Raw genomic sequence first — 26,284 nt, forward strand, 5'->3', positions numbered from 1 at the left:
AGATTTCTCTGTCGCATGGGTGAGAAATTCTTGTAGTGGTCTATTATCACAAGCTACTGTGAATAAACCAAATTATGTTTAATGCATTGTAAAGGAAATATACTTATTAGCAGTGTTCACTATTCTCGTTTGTTGATTTGTATTCGCTTGATAAATATGCTGCAAAATTATGTCCTTTAAAAAATAACATAACTTTTAAGTGGATGTGAAACTGACAATGCCATATGATTATAGGTTACCTTTATTCCAGTAACACTTGTAACAGACTAAATTATTATAATCATTAATGGAGTCTCAATTTATATTATGTTAGATGAATCAAAAAGCTATTTTTGTGCCAAGGACACAATAAATTCTCCTACAACTGCTGTTTAAGAAGGCACCTTTTCTATATGACAAGAACAAACTAATTCTGGTTTACACTATACACAAATCCTTATAATATTGTTAAACTTGTGATCTCCAAAACAAAAATCACAACAAAAATTGAGTAATGAGGGACGGGGGTTAGAAACTAGAAGACTATATATTAAAAATTAAATGTGTCACAATAATCTTAAGTTCCCCCAAATACTTGCTTAATGATGAAAATTCACAACTCAATGATAGGGACCCCCAAAATTTTATCCTCCCTGAAATATTTAGTAAGGTCTGAATAAAATTCACCGCAAAGGTAAGTTGGGAGAGGGGAAAGTTGTTATTAGTGACTGCTTAACAAGACAAGATTTTCAAGATGGCTGCCATAACAGCCATAATGGATTCAGATTGGCACCATTTTCATTTCATTGCAAGTCTTTTTGTGCCCCCCCCCCCCCCGATATAACCAGATCCTCAAATTTACTGTAGGTAAATAAAATTTGGCATACATACTTGTATAAATGTGTACATGACCCGACTCCACTTTCTGGCCTTTATAACAATTCCTCCATTAATTTAAATTCCTGAACTGGACTATATTGCCCAATTCTTGTCAGCTAGATAAAGCAATAATTACCAGTGGTATGAAAACCATTTTATGGCAATTTCTGGGGGTTTTGGGGTTGTTTTTTTATTGTATATTTTTATCTTTTTGGACTCTACCTTTCTATAAATACCGTAACAAATTTATCAAAAGGCATTAGGGCATAAAAGTAATATTTTACAGGTGCATGTAAATAACTTTATTAGATTATCGCATTATATCAATTTGTATAAATTTTTATTAATGATTTCTCAAACTTGTTCGTCTGCCGTATTTTTACAGACAGATCTAATTTTTGGGTCCAAGATTTTAGCCGCTAGGTCCCTCTGTTCGAACAAATGCTAAACAAGTCCTTCTCAGTAAGGCAGTTTATTTTTTTTCCGAGCTGGAAAACATTATTAAAAGTTTGATGCATTAACATTATATTCAACTAACAAGTTTGTTAAGTATGCATAGACTTTTTTTTAGCACAAGTACAGTTCAGCACTCTATTTCCAAACCCCATGCAGCTCAATGGCTTGTTGCTATCTCTCAACTTTATATAATTCTTGGAAATTATTTTACATTTCACATGACAACGGCAGTCATATCTCCTGCCATGAGACATACTCAAATTGGCATGTGATGTCCAATAAAGGTAATCGTGTCCTTTCCAGCTTTTATTCGTAAGAATCTGAATACTCCTTTTTATTCTTCTGTGTTGATCATTAACACTTTTCTAGAAGCTTACTTTCCCTTTTGTATTTAACATGCATCGCTTTCTGGACACCTTTTAAAATATTTTTTATAATCATCAGTTGGATCATGCAGATGCTTCGCATGAATAAATTAGGTGCAGTTTAAAGCGTCTGGGGGGCTATTGTAAAGTTAGTCTGGTTCCCTGACTAATTTCACTAATTCTAAGATGAAACCTGGATCCAAATAAAACATGGAGGAACCAATTATCTGGATTTTTCGGCAATGATCATTTTTCCGTAGTTTTTGCTAGTATGCCATAAGTCTGTATTTTACAGGTAATTTTTGTAAGACTTGTGGCAAAATTGTAAGAGTTGGCAGGTCTGTACTAGCTGTGCCCAGTTAGTAAAGTAGTATCGAGTTGCGCTCACAATCCAAATGCTGTGGGTTAGATATCCATCGATTCCTCTTGGAAAAGGCACTTGGCTCCCATTTCCTCTGTTATGATATAGACAGCAATGTTTTAAAAATGCTTTTAAAACCAAGTACTAGGTATTTTCAATGTTAATTTTTATTTTCAGTAAATCTAATAGTACATTTTTTTATGAAATCCTCTTATCCCTATAAAGATCCTAACGATATAAGCAGTACTCATAATATTACTGTATCAGCAGTAAATCACACCAGAGTAAATTCCCTATATGTAAAAACATGTGTCTATTAAGGACAATTTTTTAATGTCCATTGACTGTCCTTTATATGTAAATCTAATTCATTTGCAGGTTTACTGTATTTGCATTAGATTTTAAACACTTCGTGAAAGAATCCCTTTAACTATGAAACAAACACAAAATCAGCTGAACTCTTATCAAGTCCTTTTATTGTTTATCGTCAATATATAACTTCAAACAAATCTTTCTTGGCATGAAATCGTTTCAGCCATAAATATTACTATCCTCAGTGTTTTAGTACAAGTCACTCGTATTTATATCAACTGTCTCTAAAATACAAAAAAATCTTTGTGTAATAACAAAACAATTCCTAGGATGAATTTTAATTAAGCATTAAATGTTGTCAGGAAACTGGTCACTGTTTCTTTCAATTTGGCTTCATTCTGATCACTGATCTTGCCTTCTTCTCTAATGGCTTTAAGGAGGTCCTGCTTAGTGGCCCGAATGTGTTTCACAAATTCTTGCTCAAATGTCGTAATCTTAGATGGGTCCAGCTTGTCAAGGAGACCCCTGACACCAGCATATATCACAGCAACTTGTTCTTCAACAGCCATAGGTACTGAAATGTGAAGATCAAAATGACATCAATGATCTATTATTGATTTGCCCTGCGTCTAACAGTGCTCTATGTAGGCAATAGTAGAGCATGATTGAGTCTGAAGATTACTGACCAAAGGGTCTAAAAATCTTGACCATTTAGTCCTGGTCAGCAGACCTGAACTAAATTTAATGTGCAGGAAACCATTATATTCTCATCAGATTTACCTAGACTGTGACCTCAAACTTTCTTGACCTCAGTGTCAAGATTTCTTTAATTCCCAAGTGCAAGCCACCCCCAACCCCCATTTCTGTCAAGTAACTTCCTCAAAAATAGAAGTTGTTCTGAAAAAAAGATTTTTCTTCAAGCCAGTGACCTTGACCTTTGACCCTAAAATCATGCCTCTTTAAGTGGAGCCCTCTGCCAGCATTATTCTAAAGTTAACCATTATGCAAAACAATTTATCTTCTTTCAGTGACCTTGGCCTTTCACTTTTTTACCCCCATGTGAACAAGTTTCTACTTTGCTACAAGTACATGGCATCAATAAAGTTTTATCAAAGGACTGGAATATAAAATTAATGTTAAAGTGCTTACGCCATATTGTTCCTTTCAGTGACCTTATCTTTCAACCTCTTGATCTCCAAATCAACAGGCTTTTTCCTTACTCCAAGCCATCCAAATATTTTGATCCTGATATGTTATGTATAACTAATGTTATTGCACAGAAACCATTTTCTTCTTTCAGTGATCTTGACTTTTGACTAAAAAATTCATTATACTTTAAATCTAGTAACTGATCGAGTACCTCCCGTTATTATGCAAAAATGAACATGGGAACAGATGGGCAAGGGCAATGGACATAAAATATGCTCTGCCTCATCTCTGAAGGATAAAAATTAGATATGCTTGTGAACATTGAAATATGAGCCAAAGAAATAAATTTATATCTGAACTTTAAACAGTGAAACGTGAATTGTTGTTGATCAGTGATCTAATTTTCTGCAATGTGCGTAGCACGTTCAGATACATCTCACAAAGCTTCACAATTCCAGACATAATAGTATGTATACAGTATGGAAATAACCCAAGCTAAATGCGAACACCTCCAAGGGAATGTGAAAGTAATGTAGGTGCATGTACAAAGTTACCCCCCCCTCTCATGTGGGTAGATGCTATGAAACCTCCCAACTGCTGCACAGGATGGTAAAGATGCATTGAGGATGTATGAATGTATATGCTTCTGTATGTATGGACAGTGATGCTGCATGAAGAATTAATCTTTCAACTTTAGAAAGGTAAGCTAAAAATACAAAATAGAGCTGTAGCAGACTGAAAATTTAATAGGGTAAACTAAATATGTACATGAACATTCCGGTGGCCTAAGTGGTTAGAACGTCTGTACTTGGCTGTGGGTTCAAGCCCCCCAGCCAAGTCGTACCAAAGACTTAAAAAATTGGTACTGGCAGCTGCCTTTCTTGGCACTCGGCATTAAGAGGCTGGTGTTAGGACTGGTTGGCCTGGTGTCAGGATAATGTGACTGGGTGAAACCTGATGATGCACATCAGCGGCACAATGCCCCAGTGCTGACATCACTATAAACTGCCACACTGCAGACATCATTGTGATATGACTGGAAAATTGTTAAAGCTTGATTAAAAATACAAATCACACGCTCACATGTACAAAGGTTAGCCAAATTTGATGTCTACATTAGGTAGTTTTCTATCAGGTTAATGTCGACTACAAACTCTAAATGGCATACCTATGTCCAGATTGAGAGAAACAGACATGCAGGGCCAACTCAAGCTGTCTCTGCTGCAAGCAGTGGGATTATACAAATGGCAATGGAAACACTGGCATATTTTATACAGGGGAAGAATACAAGACTTTTCAATGATCATAGAAAAGCAACAAACATAACCATTATCTTAATTGTCAACTAAATTTGAAAATCATATTTTAAGAACATAAATGTATCTTACCATACTGTCCCTGTTTAAGAAGCTCAGTGAGACGCACACCTCTGTTCAGGAGGTTCTGGGTGGCCTGATCCAAATCGGAGCCAAACTGGGCAAAAGCTGCTACTTCTCTGTACTGGGCCAACTCCAGCTTCATGGAACCTGCAACCTGTATAAAAAGCACTGATCGTAAATCATATACAGAAATGATTATGGTCACCAAGGAATAGAATACTCACAAAAAAAATCCTCTGTCCTAACTACCAGTGACAACTCTGGCAAAACAACTCCCTCCCTAATCTTGGGAGCCGATAGCAGACCTAGTCACAAGTAACCGACTTGCAAAATACAACCCACTAACTTTTGAGAATCTAAAACAAGTATTATATTGAACAGACTGAATTCTACACACAATATATGGCCTAGCCTATCAGCAAACTAATTCTGCTATAAAAAGAACTTTTTTCCACATGCAGTTTTTTCATCAACATTTTGCCTAACATTTTTATAAGTGGTCACCATCATGCAAATACAGGTACAGGATGACTGTGTTCTACCCAGTATGACAACCTCTCATCCCAAATCTGCAACCTATGAACCTAGTTAAGATAGACAAACCTGTTTCATGGCTCTGATCTGAGCAGCTGATCCTACTCTGCTGACAGACAGACCGACATTAATGGCTGGTCGAATTCCCTTGAAGAAAAGCTCAGTCTCCAAGAAGATCTGTCCATCAGTGATGGAAATCACATTGGTTGGGATGTAGGCAGATACATCACCAGCCTGAGTCTCAATGACAGGTAGAGCAGTGAGGGAGCCACCACCATGGGCATCGTTCATCTTGGCAGCACGCTCAAGCAAACGTGAGTGGAGGTAGAATACATCACCTGGGTAGGCTTCACGCCCTGGTGGACGCCTCAACAGTAGAGACATCTGACGGTAGGCAACAGCCTAAAATGTGGAAAAGATATTTGCAAATATCACTAAGAAACCAAGTTCTTTCAAAAGATGTATAAAACCAAAGCATGGTAAATTTTATTTTGAGCTAAGGAAAACATGGAACATTTAAAAAAATGTAACTGACCAGAAAAAACCAAATAAAAAAATATTTCTTCGATAATGCTTACCCCAATCATATCCTTACCTCTCCCCCTGCAGACCTGAGGATAGAAAAGAAGCAAAAACAAACTCCTATGCATGTCACAAAAGGCAACTAATCAGTGTTCCAATGCCTTGGCTGAGCTGTCCAGGAATGTTCAATATATCCCCCCACCCCCGTAATGATCAAGATGTAGGGATCTGTCAAGGTTTGGGGGGGCGGGAATACTGGCAGTCTGCGGTGAAAAAATGACCATTGGAATCATTCGAAGTGCAAAAAATGCTAATGGTTGCCATCTTTCTGCCCTCGGATGCATCCTATTTAGATTTTCAAAGTTAGGTACTAGCTATTGAAGGAATAATCAACAGGGCCAGAACAGAGGTGTACATCTGATGTGTTGTCCAAGGCTAGTCAAAGCGGGCCATTATTTTCATGTTGGTACTGTGTTCAGTGCTGATATGCTCTGGTTCTGGTACTATGGGCAACAGCAAGGCTGTTGGTGGTGGGGGGATAAAGGCTGTCACAGCTTGTTTATAACTAATGATCTTTCTGTCACAAAGATACTGAAAATTCAGGTGGTGTCAGTGTCAACACTGATAATGTCTACATCCCAGTGCAAGCTTATCTTGGCTCTAGCAATAGCCCTGTCAATTACCTGGCCATAATGGTTGCCCTTCACTCTCCACACCAGTGTAGCCCAAATCACAGTGCGATTCAAACAACAGACCATACAGCTTATACAGGTAGTGTGATCATCTCTGCCATTTTAATCACTTCCTCTCCCCACCACATTTAAACCTACCCATCACTGCTGATACTTGTAATAAGCAAAAGCAAAACAACAGAGTATACAGTTAATAACCTGCCAAGCTGTCACACTCTGCTTACAATTAAGTACAACTATTAACAAATGTATGCAGTCTTAAACCAAACCCAATTTGTTGAAACCGTTAGTTTTGGTCGACTTGTCATGACTGATCTCAGACATTTAGACAATTATTCTAAGGATTCTTTACAACTCTAACTGCAATCCATATGCAAAGTTCGTACAACAAACGTTATTCTGCAAAACCCATTTATCCTCAAGATGCAGTGATCCTTACCCCAAATGCAATTCATCCATAAAGTTGGGTCTTAGTTTGTTATGTGGAACTAATGCTATGTGCAGAAACCATTATTCTTCTTGCAGTCACAGTTACCTAGGCCTTTGGACCTCAAAGTCAGTAGGCTTATAGCTTACATAATGACCAGGAACAAATGCAAGCCATATGCTTCTACTTTACCCTAAGTATAAACCATCAACAAAAGTTTGTTCACAATCTTTGATGCAGAACTAATATTGTGCAGAAACTTTTTTTTTCTTCTCTCAGTCAGTGACGTTGAAATTTAACTTTTTTTTAAAGAGCATTTTCTATAATTCCATATGCAAGTTATCAACCAAGTTTGGTTGACAGCTGTTAAGTAGAACTAATGTTGTGGTGTGGAAACCATTTTTCTTCTTAGCCACATTGACCCTGACCTTCTGAACCCAAATTCAAGATGATCTTCCTAACTTCAACAGTATGCTTAATCAGGGTTCATACAGAATTCTGAATGATAAATTCAAAGACTTTTCCCAAACTTTCAAAGACCACAAACATAGATTTCCAAGACCTATTTTCGCTGACATTTTGTATACAAGTTATATTATATGAGAAAACAACGAATGCACAATACAACTATGTTGTTTAATGATGAAATGAAACTGAACAGGTCATCAAAAGAAAGAAATCAGGAAAACTCGCCTACATCCAAATCTAACAACTTTGGACAATTTTATTTGTGATTATGGAAAGAAATTAAAAGGTCTGGGTTTATTTCAATTTTCAGAGTCTTTTAAAGACCTCAAGGTAATCTGCTTGATTTTCCAAAACTTTCAAGGCCTTGAAAATGCTACCACATTTTTCCCAAACTATCAAAGACCTTCAAAGACTGTATGAACCCTGTTAATGAAGAGTACGCATGATGTACAGACAGAGATGCTCACACAAATGCCAGTAATCACTGTCAAGCTTCTGAGGCCCCACAACAAATGATCATTCAGAAGATACTAATGTAATGAACTGCATGTACTACAGAGCATGCAATTATGACAGAACTTGTTGTACAATGGAGTAGATAAACTGAAGTGTAAAATATTCGTCTTTGATGACAACAGTAAAAACAAGCAGAAATTAGATGCAGTATTCCAATTTGGTGAGGAAGCCAACAAAGGATAGCTCATACTGGGAAAAAGGCCTTGTAGCATAGTGTTGGTGCCAAATCCTCTATCCATGCAGAGACCAATCTCATCTAACTTTAACCTCAGAATGCTGACAACTTTAGGCATTTTGATTATAAAAAACATACAAATTTATTTGGTTAATGTCCTTTTTTTTAAGCAAAGGACATTTCAAGGTAGTGGCCGCTGTCTTAACATAGGATAATCAGATAATGTATCTGATTAACATTCTTCACCAACAGTCCAGAAAAATGAACATGATAATTTTCTGGGCCACTTGCCTACATTTTTTGCAGATCATAAAGCTCAGATTTCTCAACAACATTACAGGAATTTTATAACCCGAGGTAGCTACATACCTGTTTGGACAAGTCATCATAGATAATAAGGGCATGTTTTCCATTGTCCCTGAAATGCTCTCCCATAGCACAGCCTGAGTAAGGAGCCAGGTACTGCAAAGGAGCAGCATCAGAAGCTGTAGCACTGACCACAATGGTGTACTTCATGGCACCTATGGGGAAGAGACGAAACAATTGCTTTCAACTCGTATACCTGCAAATTTTGTTTTTACAACTGTCTGTTTAACACTGCTATAAAACATCAAAGACACCAAATCTATGTTTAATGTGTTTATGAATTCTTTATTTACAGCAACAGCAGCTCCTTCCAAAAAATGTATGATTCAAGCTTCATAACAAGGCATTTAATATGTAAAACCATGTTATGCCAGTATATTTATTTATATTCCAAAGTGAGAAAGTCAATCTCCAGTCATTATGGAGAGGTTACTTAGGAGAGAAAAACTTCCAATACAATTTTTGGATGCAGAGATGTAAATATTGCTATCAATACTGCTACAATACATTTTAATCCTTTTCCTTACATATATGTAATATTATGTTTATAAGGAAATAAATCTATATCAAATCCAAGTTTCTGGCAGAATTTGATTGTATCAAACCATAATGCAGACACTGAGACAACCATCCTTCAAATATAAACAGCATCCATTACTTTCAAAATATTATGTGCCTGAAGGAGCATAAAGTAAAAGCAAAACTAGTCATAAATTTATCAATGAATTTTTAAAAAAATTATATACATGAAACCTCTCAAAACCAAAAACCCTTGGGCCCCATTTTTTCCCTTGGTTTTGAGAAGTTTGTGCTTTACAGTCTTTTGCAGATGTGGAAAAAGTCTCTTTGAGTACTTGTGTGATGACAGAGATATAATGCAGTTACAAAAGTATCATCTCAGTATGTGTATCAGTGCAGAAAATTAAGGAAGCTGTTATTTTTTTAAGTTTAATTTAAATACATGCATTTAATGAATAATTAGCTGAGCAATATACATTCATACTGAAAATCACATCCTGTCACATTATTAGATAGTTGCTCCACATCTGAGGAATGAGATACAGATTATTGAACTGGACTCCAAGTTCATTGGAATCATGAATGATACTACGAAATGTTTAAATACTCTGTATAATTCATAATGTTCACAGTTCAAGAGCCTGTCCTGAGGAAGGCATGGAGCATTATCTGTTTCTTGTATCATTCTTTAACTAATGTGGCTGGTGTTAATGACTCTGATCATTTGAGTGAATCTGATATTTAGAATACTGCATTGTCAGTCTCCATTGGCACAGCATCAAATCATGAGGCCACATGGCTGGTTAATAAAGCGCTGATATTTAATTTAAAACAACAAATAAAACAATCTTCCACTGATCTTTTATCCGAAACGATTACCAATAATCACAATTAGATTATCAGCAGATAAACATTCATTCTCAAATGGCTTACCTATAAACATTTTGTTTTTAATATATTTAATTAGTCTTAATAGTTGACTCTTGTATGGTGCAAAGAGTTCAGATTAGCTGTCAGTCTTAATCTGTGTCTCAGGTGTTTTAACCTCGTATGCCCTTGGGGCATTTTCCGGGTCCATGTCTTATAGATCAGACCACTACAGTACCTGTTAACCATAATTAACCTGTTCCAACACCTGTCAGGAATTTGGCTGCTAAAAGATATTTCCAACTTTCAACTGAGTTTCATATTTTATGGGGTATTTTTTAGTGTAAAATTTAAATTTGCGATCATAGTTTGTTTCAGTATTCAGAACTAAGGGATTTCAGTTAATTGGGGAAAATACACACAATACTACTATTTATTCTTGCAAGAAACTTATTCACATAAATAAAATTATCCTCTGTAGCTTTGCAAAGTGTCAGACTCCAAATCCAGGGGTTGCTGGTTCAATACCCACCTAGGTCAACTTGGCTCACCAGCCTCAGTATGTTCCTGGGAATGACATTTCACTCCCATTTCCTTGGCATGATATAGCCAATGTGTTAAAAATGCTGCCAAGTGCAGCAAAAAAAAAAAAAAAAAAGTCCCTCAATTTAGTAAACTTTGATTCTATTTGTAAATGTTGTATTTGTGAATGTATTAATGCACACTAAACAGCAGAGCATGCTTATCAGGGATCCAACCATTTAGCTTTTACAACACAGACAGCCCACATAGGAAGTTCTATACAATCACAATGTTATCTTCCCATCAGCCAAAACACAATCATTGACAATGAAGGACCACAGAGAAAAAATACTGTAGTATCATTTATTTTCCTTTTTTATTTTTTAAAAAGGGATTTTCGCGGGTACTTACATTCGTGCTTTTGTCTGTCATAAAGTTTTGAAAGTTTTTTTTTCTTTCTTATTTGGAAACTGTAGCATCATTTATTTTCGTTGGGCTCAATTTTCGTGGTTTTGTATTTTTAAAAAAGGCATTTTCATGGGTACTTAAATTCATGCTTTTGCCTGTCAAAGTCTGCATATTAGAAGGTATTTAATTTCATGGCTTAACCTCGACAAATACCCAAAATAAAGAATACAAAAGAATAAAACTATGCCAAATCAAATGGCGGTCACTTTAATGTTTAAAACAATACTACCACCTGTATGAGCACAAATCAAAGACCTGGCAAGTTCAATACTAACACCGTGTTTTCGATCAAGTTAATAACATCAGTCAGCCGACACAGCCAATCAACACTAAAACAATACTTCCATCTCTATGAGCACAAATAAAGCAACTGCCAAGATTAATCAAAGGAAGCCGACGCAGCCAATAACAATAGGCCAATCGGTTATTAAAGTACATATGAATGATCTCTTACTTAAACCACTGTCCATCAAGCTGCACCATCAGCACCTTCTGACGATCATGGCATTAACACGGTGGCTTAAGAGGTAAAATTCAACTTAGACCCTCCCCCCTCAGTTCCTGGACTTCCTAACCCATCAGAAGCTGCAAACATGGTGGAGGCGCTTGCTTACCAGGCAGCTAATGTTAGTTCCTGCCTCTTGTACAGACCAACTTCAACCACTAGACTTGACAGTAAATAAAACTACTAGACTTGACAGTAAATAAAGAGTACAAAGAAGAATCAAAGTCGCACTTCCACGAGTGGTATGCTAAACAGGTCATGGATGCCATTACGGAAAAGGAAGATGTTACTGATGACAATCACTGCACAGCAGGAGTAAACCTTGCAACCTCATTAATCAAACCAGTTCACGCTGAATGGATAATTGCAGCTCACATGACAATGAGTGAAAGATTGGACCTAATTATCAGTGGTATTGAGAAAGCTGGACTTGGTTAATTCAGCAATTTGGCGATTATTTTGCCAGAGAAGCATTTAAGAGTACCATGAGACTTTATTGACATGATGTTGATACAGTGGCTTTGTCCAAAAATCTGTAAAGTGTGAGCTTTAATACTCTGCTGTAATTAGTGTAAATAATGGCTGAATTTTTTTTCCTGAATTCAAGATAAGACCATATCTTCCATTTAATTGCCAAGTGTTTAAACCATCACCGATATTCTTCTTGGTAACAAAATTTTCATTTAGAATTAAGTGGACATCATTAGAAATCTTGCTGAAAATTCCAAAGTGATATGAACAGCCATGGGGTGGGGGGTGGGGGGTGGTTTTAAAAGATTTTCAAGATTACCACCACGATAACCACACTGGATGTAGGATTGGCACCAATTTCATTTAGGACCAACTAGATATCATAAAAAGTTCTATATGTAAAAACCCCATGCTGATATGGCCATCCATCTGGGAGTAAAGATATTTTAAAGATTGCCATTATGGTGGCCATATTAAAAGTAATTTTGCATCATTTTCGTTTAGGATGAAATAGATCCCACAAAAAGTCTTCTAATGAAAACCCCATGTCAACATGACTTTCCATTTTTGCATAGCAATAAAAAATAAATTTCAAGATAACCACTATGGTGGCAATAAAGCATGTCAGATCAACACTATTTTAATTCTGGTGAAAACCCCATGCTGACATGGCTTTCCATTTTTTAGACGTAACAATAACAAGCTATTCAAAATGTCTGCCACTGTGGTCATACTGGATATCACATTTGCAAGATTTCCATAGAGAACAAACAAGACATCATATGAAAGCACAATGTCGATATGACCATCTAGACTAAGTAACCAAAAGATTTTCTAGATGACCACTAAGATGCCAGATTGGCAGTTTTCATCTATGACCAATCAGACACTTCATACTAAGGCATCTTTTGGAAAACTGATGTCAATACAACATTAATTCAAAAGGAGTAGTATAGCAATATTTTAAAGATGACTGCTCTGGTGGCCATATTTAATATCAGATCACCACCATTTTCATTTAGGACCCACTAGACATCATAAGAAGTCTTTTAGTGACAACCACATGTTGATACAACCATAATCCATTCAGGAGTAGCAACAGCAAGAATTTTCAAGATGGCACTGTAACAGCCAAATTAGACATGGGATTAGCACCATTTTCACTTAGCATCAACAATACATCACAAGAAGCCTTCTGGTGAAAACTGCATGTTAATATGACTTTCTGTTTAGGGAGAGTGGCCATAAGATTTTCATTTAGGACCAATTGGACCATGTGTGTACAAAGTTGTATGGCAACGCTCCTGATAGTTTAGGAGTGGCAATAGCTAATGGACAGATGTTTTACCCCATCAGCTCTTTTGATCTGAGAGTTGTTGTTGTTGTAAGGTTTAATGCCATTTCTCAGCACACGATAGGTATGCATGGCGGTTAGTATTAATGGTGGAGAAAGAACCAGGGAAAACCACGGAAAGAACCACTGACCCACGAGAAGCTACTGGCAAGCTTTCTCACATACCCACATTGGCCGAGATAAGATGGCAGTGATCCGTAACGGACAGCGCTTTAGACCACTCGCCCCCCCCCCATCTGAAAGACCATTAGAGCTAAAAATCTGCCTTCCATGGTTAACATTTTTAATCTAACATCACTCATGAATCATCTTGTATTTATTTTTTCTCCATATTTGCTGCCATTTTTCACCAATATAGCTGGATCTACTGGTTCATCTTGATATAGATTTTTTTTAAAGGAAAAGTACATTTTATCTACCTATTATAATACGGAGGTAAGTATTTTTCTTCCTCTCTTTGTCCACACAGACAGCTCATGTTCAAATTTGAATCCCTTTTTAAAAAAAAACTTAATTACATCTATATTAATCAGTATGTGGAACTTTCACAATAAATTTATAAACATCCTGCAAAATATGGAATGGTTGGCACCTTTTTATAACATGTTAGCAGTTGTGCAACCACAGATTAGCTCAGTGCACACGAGTAAAGTCAGTTCATACCTGTATCTGTTAACCTCTTGACAATCTGAGCAACAGTTGATCGCTTCTGCCCAATAGCTACATAAATACAGTACAACTTCTTCTTTTCATCAGTTCCGTCATTGAACCTCTTCTGGTTGATAATTGTGTCAATAGCAATAGCAGTTTTACTGAAAAACAGGACAAGAGGAGAGGTTAAACACAATTATTCTCTTTTAAATTCACAACGTACAGAAAATCAATGGGAATGTTCCACTTATTGACATTTATCCAATTTTCGGGATATATTAAAAGTTATTACTTTTCTTGCTGTCTTGGCAATTTGTGTGCAAATAAAAATCATCACTTTCCCTAATATCCTGTCAGGAAAATTAATATCTCTATGGTGTATGCATGCAAATTAGAACACCAATATGATAATGCCTAATGGTATTTCTTTTACATATGAAGCCTACCAACTGCAGTTCTGGTGATATTTTTTCTTTTAGTTCATGTAAACATACTACAACTGGAGATGAGTGTTCACAAAGATCTAGTTGTCATGATGTTGTATGAAGTCTTTAAGTGAAAACCAAACAATGATAAAACCATCCATTCAGAGGAGCAGCTGTAACAAGATTTATCAAGATTTGGGGAGGGGGCTGCTCTGCTCACCGTGCTGTATGTCAGATTAGCACAATTTTCATTTTGAGATCCTGATGATATTAACTGGGAGAATACCTTTCTTCAACAGCAAAAAGTATTAAGAACTATTTGACAAAATACAATTTAAATACGTATTACAACTCGACAAAAGAAAGCACAAGAGAAATGTCTGATTTAACTAATAACATTTTTGTATAAAGTTTGTGGCTCTGGAGTGAGTGTTAGCTGTTCAAGTCAGGGCCACTGTTCACGTCTGTTTACTGGACTTTTTTTATTAGCAGAAAGCCAAGACATTTTTGTCACGGCAAAGACAACACAAAAACTTGGGTTACCATAACATGCACTTCTTATACCTTGTTAGGAACAAAAATGAACAAATTTCACTCAGGGTTCCTGTCACAAATTTATAAAAAGATTTAAGACCGTTTCCAGACCACCCCCACCCCCAAAAAATTCCAGACCTAATAATGTGAAAGTTTATTGACCTGCATAGCCGACATGATGCTTTATTCTTATGTTTGGATGGCCCTATCCAGGCTTTGACATCAGCTTCTTCCCATAAGGGTTATGAACACAATGTCCAGGCATTCTTTAAATATCAGCTCCACATAGGCACACAAAAAGATCAGTCAAAGAATGTCAAATCAAATAAAATTAAAATAAACACTCACTAGTACTACACAAAACTTAAGTAATGAAATAATCCATTGACCAGTTTTCAGTGACTATTCACGGTATCAAGTGTTCTGCTTCAGTTACTAATTTAAATACAAGAAACAAATACAAAACCAATACAGAAATAAATAAATGTAATATGAGAAGAGAAATGATATTTAAAAAGAAAGTCACTGTAACCCAGATGTTAACCATTGCCCTTTAGCTTCTATACTTTCTTCTCTAGCTGCAACTCCATTGCTTTCACTTCAGAGATGCTGCCAGGATTTTATCTAATGGGGTGATGTGGGGTACCCACTTGTTATGAAAATGGGGGAGAGTAGAAAAAAAAAAGTGATAGGAGGAAATGGCCATAGTTCACATATCTAACACTACAATATCTATCTTTTTATTCCAGCTACACTTTGTTAGAGTCCTAACTGAAATAAAAATCTTTAAAAGATATTACCTTGAGTGGTATATGCATTAATCTCTTGATTTTTCTGAGCTTAATCTGTTCCTCATCAGTATATGAATAACTGTTCTATGCTGATACACCTCTGCTGATGGGGCATATACATTGCTAGTTTAGCAAGCTGGAACAAGTTTAGAAACTGTTCCTTATGTTTATTATGTACATTTTTTCACTGCTCATGGGTCATGTCTTTTCTATAGTTTAGCTCCAAAATAAGATTTGTCACTAACATAAGCTCTGCTTACGTTTCACTTTCTTAAATCACTTGTTCTGGTAATGGTATTTTGATCAAATAAATATATTTACTTCATAACTGTATTTTTAGATTATTTATTAAATTGATCTGAACCCTTAAAAGGCTATATGTAGCTAGGCTCAAGGTATTTGAACAAAGTATTTTTTAAGAACTGTTAACATTTTTGGAATTACCCTCATTATTACATATTTACTTTTTTTTTCTTCTTTTTTCCCCACTCATACATGTTAAGATACTGCAGCAAAAGCTGATTAAAAATATAAATACTTTTTATAGTCAACTAAATTAAATAAATTTGTGATATCTCTGCATTTCTTGAAGTGAATTAGAAGACAGTGAAAATACATATCCCCATGTTATTTGGTTCCTATCCAGGATAATTTGGCGGTAAATAGTCACCTATTGTACATTAGAATTCACCTTGCATTGATTTACTCCCCCCCCCCAATAAAATCCATGTGAATCAAATATGATTCTGTGTCACTATTCACTGTTTAAATTATATTCGTTACTCTACCTGTAAACTGAGTAGTAAATAAAATATCCAGGCATTACATTAAAATACTCCTCAAGAATAAGACGGAGTTAATCTGCGTTTATAAGTCCAGAGATTTTTTTGCTAACAATAGCCAAATGAATAGTGCAGAAGTTTACACCTCTGCTGGTGATCAGACATATTAAAATTACAATCTAATATTTGAAAAGTTATAAATTTGTTATATGGTGTGCCAATTTTGGTCAAAAAGTGGACACACATTTGCAGTATATATTTTTGAGCTTTCAAAAAAGACATCAGTTCCTGTTCTGATTACATGCATGACCCACTCAGTTCAAAGCTCAATTTTAGTAAAGCTGCATCAGCAAAATTCTCACTTTTAACACTTTTATAGCTCCAATAATTTTGATGTAATTCATTGCTTTGAACTAAACTGCCATCACTATCATCAGCTAGTAGGCCTATTTGCCGAACTGAATCATCTAGTATGAACTGCGCTAGGATTTAGCTTTTAGAATTGTCTAGGTAGCCCATATTTTAAACATGCATTTGTAAAACTTCCTCGATGCATGGTTCGAACAACGACAATGTCTTGTCCAGGACGCAATGTGACAATTAAACTTAGTGAAGGGAAAGAGTGTTAATGACACTGAGTGAAAGGGAACAACGAAAATGTAAGACTTTTTCCAAACTTTGTAGTCATTTTTAAAAAATTTCCAGACCTTTCCAAGGCATGGACAAGCAATTTTCAAATCTAAGGCTTTTCCAGAATTCCAGACCCACATGGGAACCCTGTTTCACTGAAATATTTAAATATATGGGAAAAAAAAGTCTTTGTTATTTTATAACACAGAAAATAAATCTAATAAAAATTTACCACATCTGTAAATGTGGCAATTTTTGCACGAAACTGCTATAAAAAAAACAAAAAAACAGATGGGTTTCATGAATATGAAAGCACTTGCCCTGGATGCATTCTATTTTGACACTACATACATAGCGCTCCAGTCTAAATTGAAAATAAATGGCACCAGATATCACTAAAAAAAAAGAAGAGGGATGCATCGATGTGACTGATGGATGTTATACGACTAAAAAATATTAGAGGAGAGGGATTTTGTTAAACTTTGAAACATGTTGCATCGGATAGTCAGTATGGGACGAACCATGGCAGGTCGAGGATAATACAGCTATCATCATTTGTGGACTTTACAACTATTCACGAATGTTACTGTAGACATGTGAGTGTTATACATAAATAATTAATCAATTTTTTTTTGTCTATACTCTTGTAATAACTACTAATCCACATGAATTTAGTTGATTTGTGACAATAATTTTAACTGCAGCTCCAGTAAGTAGCAAAATTAATTGTGCATTTTTCAAGCTGTTTTCTGTAAGTATGGCATGTAATATATAGATTGCTCTTTTTAAGCTCAGATTACGGTTGTTTGTCACTTATATTAGTAATAATTACGCTTATACCTCTCTTGGGGGTTGGAACATATGAACCTACAACAAAGCAGTTCAGGTTCACATTTAATACAATTTCCCTTTGATTGGGTACCCAGGTAACTGATCGTCAGGACTAACGGGTATCAGGTAGAAATTTCCCCAAATTTTGACATCTCTAAACATAAGAGCTGTGGTCAGCACTTTGCATGTATTTAATGACTGACCCATTGTTTCACTGCTTACCCCGTCTGTCTGTCACCAATGATCAATTCTCTCTGCCCTCTACCAATTGGCACCAAACTGTCCACAGCCTTGATTCCAGTCTGCATTGGTTCCTTTACTGAAATCCTAGGGATAATACCAGGGGCCTTGACTCCCACTCTGGCTCTTTTCTTGGCTTCAAGTGGTCCCTTTTGAAAAGAAAAACATTACAAAGCTGATTAAGAACAACAGAATTCTTGTGCAAGAGTAAAAATACACCATAAAATTGCAGAACTGTTTAACATTTTGAATTATACACATTTTATGATAACCTGGGAAAAAGTAATTCTCTTACAAATATCACACAGATCAATTAACAAATTGCCACAATTAGATAAAAAATGGTTGCCCATCAATGAAATTCATCTGATGCAGATACCCATCACTATCACATCATGACTATAACAAGCAAAAGACGGATTCAAGATTTACTTTTCATCATCATGTGTTCAATGTAGTCTTCATCCTCAAAGTACCAAACAATTACTGTATTTTTTCATACATGATCAATACCAGGGCTAGAAAATTTATTCATTAAGCACTTGACAACTGGAAAATATGGGTTTCTTCTTTGCCCTAAATGCAAGTTATTTACAAAGTTTGATAACAGTAGACAGTGGAAAACTTCAAAAATTACTGCAAGTAAACATAACAGGGAACTGATTATGGTTACTTTCTTCCTTTTAAAAACATTTAAACACATCTGGCTTTATTATACATGCTAAATCTGCTAAATCAGGCTAGCCTAGACAGTTCACAAACTGACAATCCCTGAATTACAGATCCATTGCTCCACCAACTGCACCCATGGATGGATGAACAACATCAAAACATGATACGTTCTGCCTTATGACAGCAATGTAAAATCTGTTGGGAGTAGGAAGGGTAAATGTTAGATAATCAGTAAAAACATGATCACACTTACCTTACCATCAATGGGATTACCCAACGCATCTACTACTCGACCTAAGATGGAATCTCCTACAGGTACATCAACAATGGCACCAGTTCTCTTAACAATGTCTCCTTCCTTGATCAACCTGTCATTACCAAATACTACAACTCCAACATTGTCCGCCTCCAAGTTCAAGGCCATACCCTTAAAAAAAAAAAAAAGATGTTATTTGTTTTAGTTGCTTTTAACAGCACTTAACACATTATTGTCTATAGTATGCCTGGGAAATGGAGTCAAGTCTCTTTCTTTATCTTGTTCATTTCATAGTTTAGCCGAATAAGTAGTGCATATGACCTCAAACATGTCAAGACTTAGACTAAATGCTGTTTGCAAAGAGATTCAAAAGAGTGCTAATGTTGCTAGAACTGATAGTTTAGATGGAACAGTAGCCAAGTGTAAGAACGTGTGTGATGATGCCTGACTTAGTGCTTGGAATAAGGCCTCTTCTTTAATTGACAAAATTCAGTCTGATATTAATGGAAAAACTATAACTGTTACGTCAGTGGTGTAAAGAATGTTGAAAATTAAATTCTGTGACAACTAATGATTCTTCTCATCTGGACAATTAGCCACTTCAGGTATACCCAATATAGGGGACTGCAGCATTTTTGCTGGTGGGACTCCTTTCATTACCAAAATAAGTGTCCTGGACTCCTATTTGTAAAATCTTAGCGTATATATATATATACACACACACACACACACACACATATACCCTGGGCCTGAAAATTACAGTGGTACAACAAGGTCTATTTAGTTACGGAAATGTCCTATGTTAGTATGTTAGCAGCACTAGTCTCTTAGACCAGTAAACTTTTTACTATCTTGTTACCATACACTGAAAAAATGTGCTGCTTAATCCTTAAATCATCCAAAAAAGATTCACAAATTTCAAGTCGACAGACAGTGAGAGACTGATGGAGTAAATGGTTACTGGAAACTGGCAAATACAACATACAACAAGCAGATCACCTGTCCAAGTTTAACCCTTGTGAAAGATGTTTCTGTTCTCAAAGTTAAAACTAAGCACCAACAGCATTCGCTTACCGTATGTTCTAGACGAATGACTGATATGGATTTACTGGTAAAGTAAAAAATCAATGACAAGGAATTTGTCTGCTATAAGAAGTGTTGCACTGCAGGACCTCAAATGGCCAAACTATTATAAAAGTAAACGTATTCAACTTTCCAGGATCACTGGAAAAAGATTTGGCCATGGGTTGAGTATGACGAGCAGAGGTCATTTATATTTTGTTAGCATGCATTGCATTCCCAAAGTCAGCAAATCATTTAAGTGCCTTATTTAAACACATCAAATTTTAATTTGACCCACTGGTAACACATGAAACAATCAGAGAACACATTATTTGCACCAGAAAGGTTATTGCCAGTGCATCAATTATATTCACTCCATCATCCAAACTCAAACTGCCCAAGCCTTTACAAAGCTGAATGAAGATCAAAGGAAAAGTCATGAACATCTTTTCAACACTCAAAGACCTCCTTGACCCAAGAGAATTTTCATAACCAGCGATTCACCATGTTATATTGACCAGAACCATCCAACTACAGTGCTGACGAATCCATCAACACTGGCTACTGTCTTCTGAGGAAACACGATAGTTGACAAATTCTCAGGCTCATGACAGAGTTCATCTGAGGCTGAGCAACCTGCCAAGTGAATTGTGTTACTCAAAGATTTACCGACTATATAAACCTACTTTATGGGTTGTTTTCCTGTTTTATTCAACAAAATTTTGATTGTAAATGTATTTTGTTTTATGCCGTTTTTCATCTGATTTTGAGAAATTTCAAGTTTCTGTGAACTATAGAACTGAAATTCAAAGAGGCTCCACCGATGAAAGGCATGCTCATGTGGTTTGAAAATTTGAAACATTATGGCTAGTAAAGTATTTATAGGATTGAATAAGCAAACAAATTGTTGTCTGAATGTTCAGTGTGTTGTTATCAGTCTTGTTTGTATTAACAAACTGTAGTAAATATTTGCTTCTCAGGCTAAGCTGTTGGACTCGTCTCTTTGGTGGAGGCAGACCTGGGTAGTATAGGGTCCTGCTGGTACTGGATCAGCATTATTAGGCCCAGACATACATACATAACAACTGTGTGTGTATATGTACGTATGTGTTGTGATTTGGATTTTTAACATATCTTTAAGAATTTTTCAGTCATAATGCTACAATGTCTGCAGTGTGGCAGTTTTTAGTGATGTCTAGCACTGGGGCATCATGCCACAGACATGTAGCATGATGTCCCACCCAGTCACATTATTCTGACACCAGGCCGACCAGTCCTAACACTAACCTCTTAATGCTGAGCGCCAAGCGAGGCTGCTGTTAGTACCATTTTTATAAGTCTTTGGTATGACTCGGTCGGGGATCAAACCCATGACCTCCCGCATCCAAGGCGGATGCTCTAACCACTAGGCCACCGGAGTGGTGTATGTATGTATGAACACATGCACACACACAGATAGTTCTGCACTGCAAAACCTGAATTGCTATGGGACACTGATTACCTTCAGCCCACTGGAGAATTCAACCATTTCCTCTGCCTGGATGTTCTTAAGGCCATACACACGAGCAATACCATCTCCAATGGACAGCACCCTGCCAGTCTCTTCTAGCTGTGCAGATGTCGACTGGCCTAAAATCCTCTCTTCCAATATTGAGGATACCTCGGCACCTATTTGAAAAAATAAGGTGTAATTCATATATAAAGGCTTATTAAAACAACAATCAAAATAGATTTTCTGGCAACAAGCTTTTTAATTATTTGCAATCTGAGAAATATATGGACAACAATGTGGTTAAATGAACTTGTAGAGTGCAGACACATTTTTCTCAAGTTCACGTCTAATAACCATTATAATTAATTTTACTTGCTTTGTTATCTAAGATATGTTGTGATATTTTAAATCCCATCATTGATAATTCATTAGGCATGCAAAAAAGCGAACTGTAATATATATTACAACAAAAAAATAATGTCAAGAACAACAGAAGTGTAGAAACATGATTGCAAGCAAAGGTCTCAGAAATGCTTAATCATGCGTATTTGGATGCCAAATTTGTATCTGGGACACAGAACATTACTTAGACAAGAGTCCTTCGTACACATGTAATTGGTGAGCGGCACAATTCAAAGACTTGCCAGTCCCGCTTCAGCCACGTGCTTAAGTGAGAAAATGTGTTGATCAGTTAGCTGTGCTGATGTGTACACTGACATAATTCAGTGACTGAAAGACACACTGATGTAGATGTTGCCACTATAAGAGTATAAAAAAATAACACGATGCAATTGCTAGGCGCCAAGTTCAAAAACTTAACTGGCGGCTGGGTAAGAAAATATGCTGTGCTGATATTTACAATGACAGAATTCAGTGGCTGAAAGACCCCCTGATGTACATTTTACCATTATAAGAGTACATCAAAAGAACATGATGCAGTGTTTCCCTTTACGCACAGTTGTGCGTCAGGAACGCACACTGGAGATAAATGACGCACACATTTTGTCGCCGTGCGTTTTTTTGACGCAAAGGATTTTCATAATATGATCATGATTTATTTAATAGCCAATGCATTGAACGATGGATGGCATCGTATATACTTTGAGTATAGGCATTGACTGGTTCCCCGCTTTGTTTGCTCCCGCCTTGCGCTCCTCTATTCATATAGCAAAGTGCAATGCAGGGAACATATAAAACAATGAACCAGACTAGCTTAGGCAATGTTATGACAGAGTAGCTTCCCCTAATATTGCGAGCTTCTCCATCGAGCTCAGCAAGCTGTCATCTAGATGTTCAACCTCAAGGCTTGTTGCACTAGAAAGTGATCTCCAGATTAAAACGTCATGCACTAAAAAGCATTAGCAAAGAAAGTGAAAGAAGCAGAACACAAAAGAGTCATTGTGGATATAATTTTAATGAAAAATGGAGAAAATAATTCGCTTGAATGGAATACGGCACATTCATTATGATTACCGGTGTGATTTCTGATCGCGCGATTGCAAAGACTGCAAAAGTGAATAATCCTTTCATGACAGGATTTTAGAATTTTAAAAAATCTGCCCTCGTTCACCACAAGATATCTGGAGAACACGTTATAACCTAAGACATTATTTCACAACAAAGAAATCAGTAAACTTGCAGAGACAAATGCATTATTTGGATTACAAAGTCAGCGGGTCATTGCAGATTTTGTTGGTTTTTAACTTTTGCTGCAATAAAAGAAAGATCTTAAAGTTCAAGTGTAACTTATTAGAAAGAGGATGAAGCATTATCCTACTTGATATTTGGATAAATGTGTTCTAGAATGAAGTACAATGAAACCTATGATAGTACACATTTTATAAAAGGCAGTAAATTAACTCCCATTTGGTTAAAAAGATTTATTTGGCTTTTTGTATTGGCTTGTATGTAATGTGTTGGGCAATAATATTGCTTGAGGAGACTGTTAAAAGTACGACTTTAAAAGAAATATAAACTAATAAAATTATTCTTTGAATGGATAATGCATTTGTTTGTTAATTGTGCATGTTGGTGTATTTGTATGTTTAAACAAAGAGAGAAAGCGAGAGAGAGATAGAGAGATAGTATGTTGTGCAAGTTGCAATATCCTATTTCAAGCTGAAAAAGTAATAGTCGTATGAAAATTTGTCAGTACATTTTTGACCCCCAGTTTTGACACCAAGGGGTTTTTTGTACCCTCAATTTTACACCCCTGGGGGACACACTGATGATGCAATAACTGGGTGGCAAGATCAAATGCTTTGACTGGCGGCTGGGTGGGAAAATGTACTGATATTTACAATGATTGAATTCAGAAGCAGAAAGACCCAGAGATGTAAATGTGTACATCAAATAAACAACCTCAGCTTTCATTATCGTGTTCATTTTCAAGTGTATCAGAATAAGCAGTGCGCATGACCTCGGAATCAAGACATGTTAAGACTTTGATACAAAATGCCATTTGCAAATTTGGATAAGTATTTTGGGGTGAAACAGCAAACTGATGAAGATTGTAATGAGATTCAGGTGAGTGCTAAAGTTACTATAAGTGATAGTTCGGAAGGGTCAGCAGCCAAGTGAAAAGAAAGTGTGATGCCTAGCTTAGTGCTTGGAATAAGACCTTCCTTGGATTGACAAAATACCGTCTCACTTTATGGGACAAACAAGAGCTATGTCAGTGTTATAAAGAATGTAGAAATTAAACTCAATGGCAACCAATAGTTCTTCTAACTTGTATAATTTTCTGGGAGGGGACTGCAACTTTTGCTGGTGGAACTCCTATTTTTACCAAAATGGGAGTCCTGGACTCCTAGTTTTAAAATCCTACAGAGACCTAAGTGCAAGCATTTATGTCCTTCTCTCAATTAGTAACACTATTTAACCCACAGACAATGAAATTCAATGAAAGATCAAGAACATAAATCACATGCTAATGCAGCAAAATGCTTGGAGATTTTTATGGTTATGTAAGAGTAATTAAATTTACCAAGGTCAGACTGATTTCCAGAAATATTCATAAAATCAAAGCAGGGTCATCTTTGAGGAGTATAAAGCATCTTTCAAGTAAACAAAATTGGATAAAGGTTATACAGGTTCCATACCTGCTGCACATGCTGGTCGAGATGTGCTGACATTTCTGCAGGCTACAAAACCAGCTCCCAAGCCATGGCAGCACACCTAAAAATAAAATAGCGTAAAGCATCAACAGAAATTTAATATATACTCAGTAGATACATTTTTTCTACTGGCTGAAAAGAAGTTCAAAGAATCCAAGACTATTTCTACTTGCACTTAATTAAGCAACATGAAGATTTTCAGATCAGCCACTGTGGCAACTATACTGGATGGAATTGGATTCATTTTCACATTTTCATTTATAACCAAATGGAGATCATACATTATTTGATGAAAACATGGTAGTATGACGAAGGAGAAGCAATAAGTCTTTCAAGATGGCCATCATGGTAAGCCTTACTGGATGTAAAAGTGGCACCTTTTACACAGGACAAACCATATTACAAGTTGTTTGGTGAAAACCACATGTGGATGTTGACATTCATTTAAATGAGTTTCATGGCAATATTCATTATATAATACTTGTATGTACATTTATTTGGATTAAATACTACCCAATGCAAAGTGACATGTCTGCCAATATTGTTTACCAAGGGTATTTACTACAACATATATTCCTTCTGTTTTCATTTAAGTAATAACAATCTGTATTTATAGTAATATTTAATTTGCTGTATAAATACTGTATTGGATGCAATAAATTTTTTGACTTAAGTTGTATTTTCCATTACCAAAAGTTACATTTTTAATTCCCAAGTGATAATTCCCAAATTTTCTGCCACTGCTTGTGACCCAGCAAGCCCTTGTTTACAAGCTGATAATCCTTTTATCGAGATGCGAATTTAGTACATGTATTGGTTAAGTGCCAAATAGAGAGCTACATCTTCCAGTTTATGTCTGACCTTAACCCTTGGCATCTTTATTTACTCACGTGTTAACCATTCAATTGAGCCGCTAAGTTTGATATTAGCTCACTAACCTAGTATTAAAGAGTGGTTATTTGAACTCCTTGTGATCCTGCAACACAGATGGCACCTTCAGCTGCAGCCTTTAATAGATTTCATAGACTGTATGATCAAAGTATCACTTATGGACCTCTAGTCTCTACACAAGTAATTGCATTATGAAGTGAAGCTGAGGAAACAAAGTTGGATGATATTTACGATGCTAAGTATTATGAAGTGAATCCAAAATAATTCTGAAATAGTTACTTTATATTCCAAAAGAATGAAAAGTTCCACGTAAAGTTAGACCCAGAAATGTACTGGTCGGCCAAGAATCATGATGCTGCCAAACGTCATTGTCCAGAATGCCTTTGAACAATGAACAATAGTTGCTAAAAAAATTACTTTTAATCTAAAAAGTGAACACTATTTCCAGTGAACAGTCCAAACAAACATTTTTTGTCTCCAATAATATCAAAGTACATCTGCAAACTTGATGTTACAGAAAACACAATTATGCAGACCATGAATCAGATAATTGCTTCTAATAAAATCTTGGTACAGTAGTCCCCTTCTTGAACGGCCCCAATGACCAGCGGCCACCCGCTCCTTA

At 36.1% G+C, this 26,284-nt stretch overlaps 1 protein-coding gene across 1 annotated transcript in view; it reads right to left on the reverse strand.

Moving 5' to 3' along the window:
* Positions 1–2,496: 2,496 nt before the first annotated feature.
* Positions 2,497–26,284, reverse strand: part of LOC149801359 (ATP synthase F(1) complex subunit alpha, mitochondrial-like) — a 29,135-nt gene continuing 5,347 nt past the window's right edge. Inside the window, exons 2-10 of the mRNA XM_089955422.1 lie at positions 24,754–24,829; positions 21,662–21,828; positions 19,096–19,269; positions 18,153–18,319; positions 13,950–14,098; positions 8,584–8,735; positions 5,484–5,816; positions 4,890–5,034; positions 2,497–2,926 (exon numbers count right to left, since the gene is read on the reverse strand). Of these exons, the coding sequence (XP_089811548.1) occupies positions 2,694–2,926; positions 4,890–5,034; positions 5,484–5,816; positions 8,584–8,735; positions 13,950–14,098; positions 18,153–18,319; positions 19,096–19,269; positions 21,662–21,828; positions 24,754–24,829 (1,596 nt within the window). The 3' untranslated portion in view covers positions 2,497–2,693. The remainder of the gene's footprint in view (positions 2,927–4,889; positions 5,035–5,483; positions 5,817–8,583; positions 8,736–13,949; positions 14,099–18,152; positions 18,320–19,095; positions 19,270–21,661; positions 21,829–24,753; positions 24,830–26,284) is intronic.

This window comes from Sinohyriopsis cumingii, chromosome 4 (assembly GCF_028554795.1).
Source record: "Sinohyriopsis cumingii isolate HCF-2022 chromosome 4, ASM2855479v2, whole genome shotgun sequence".
Taxonomy (NCBI): Eukaryota; Metazoa; Mollusca; class Bivalvia; order Unionida; family Unionidae; genus Sinohyriopsis; species Sinohyriopsis cumingii.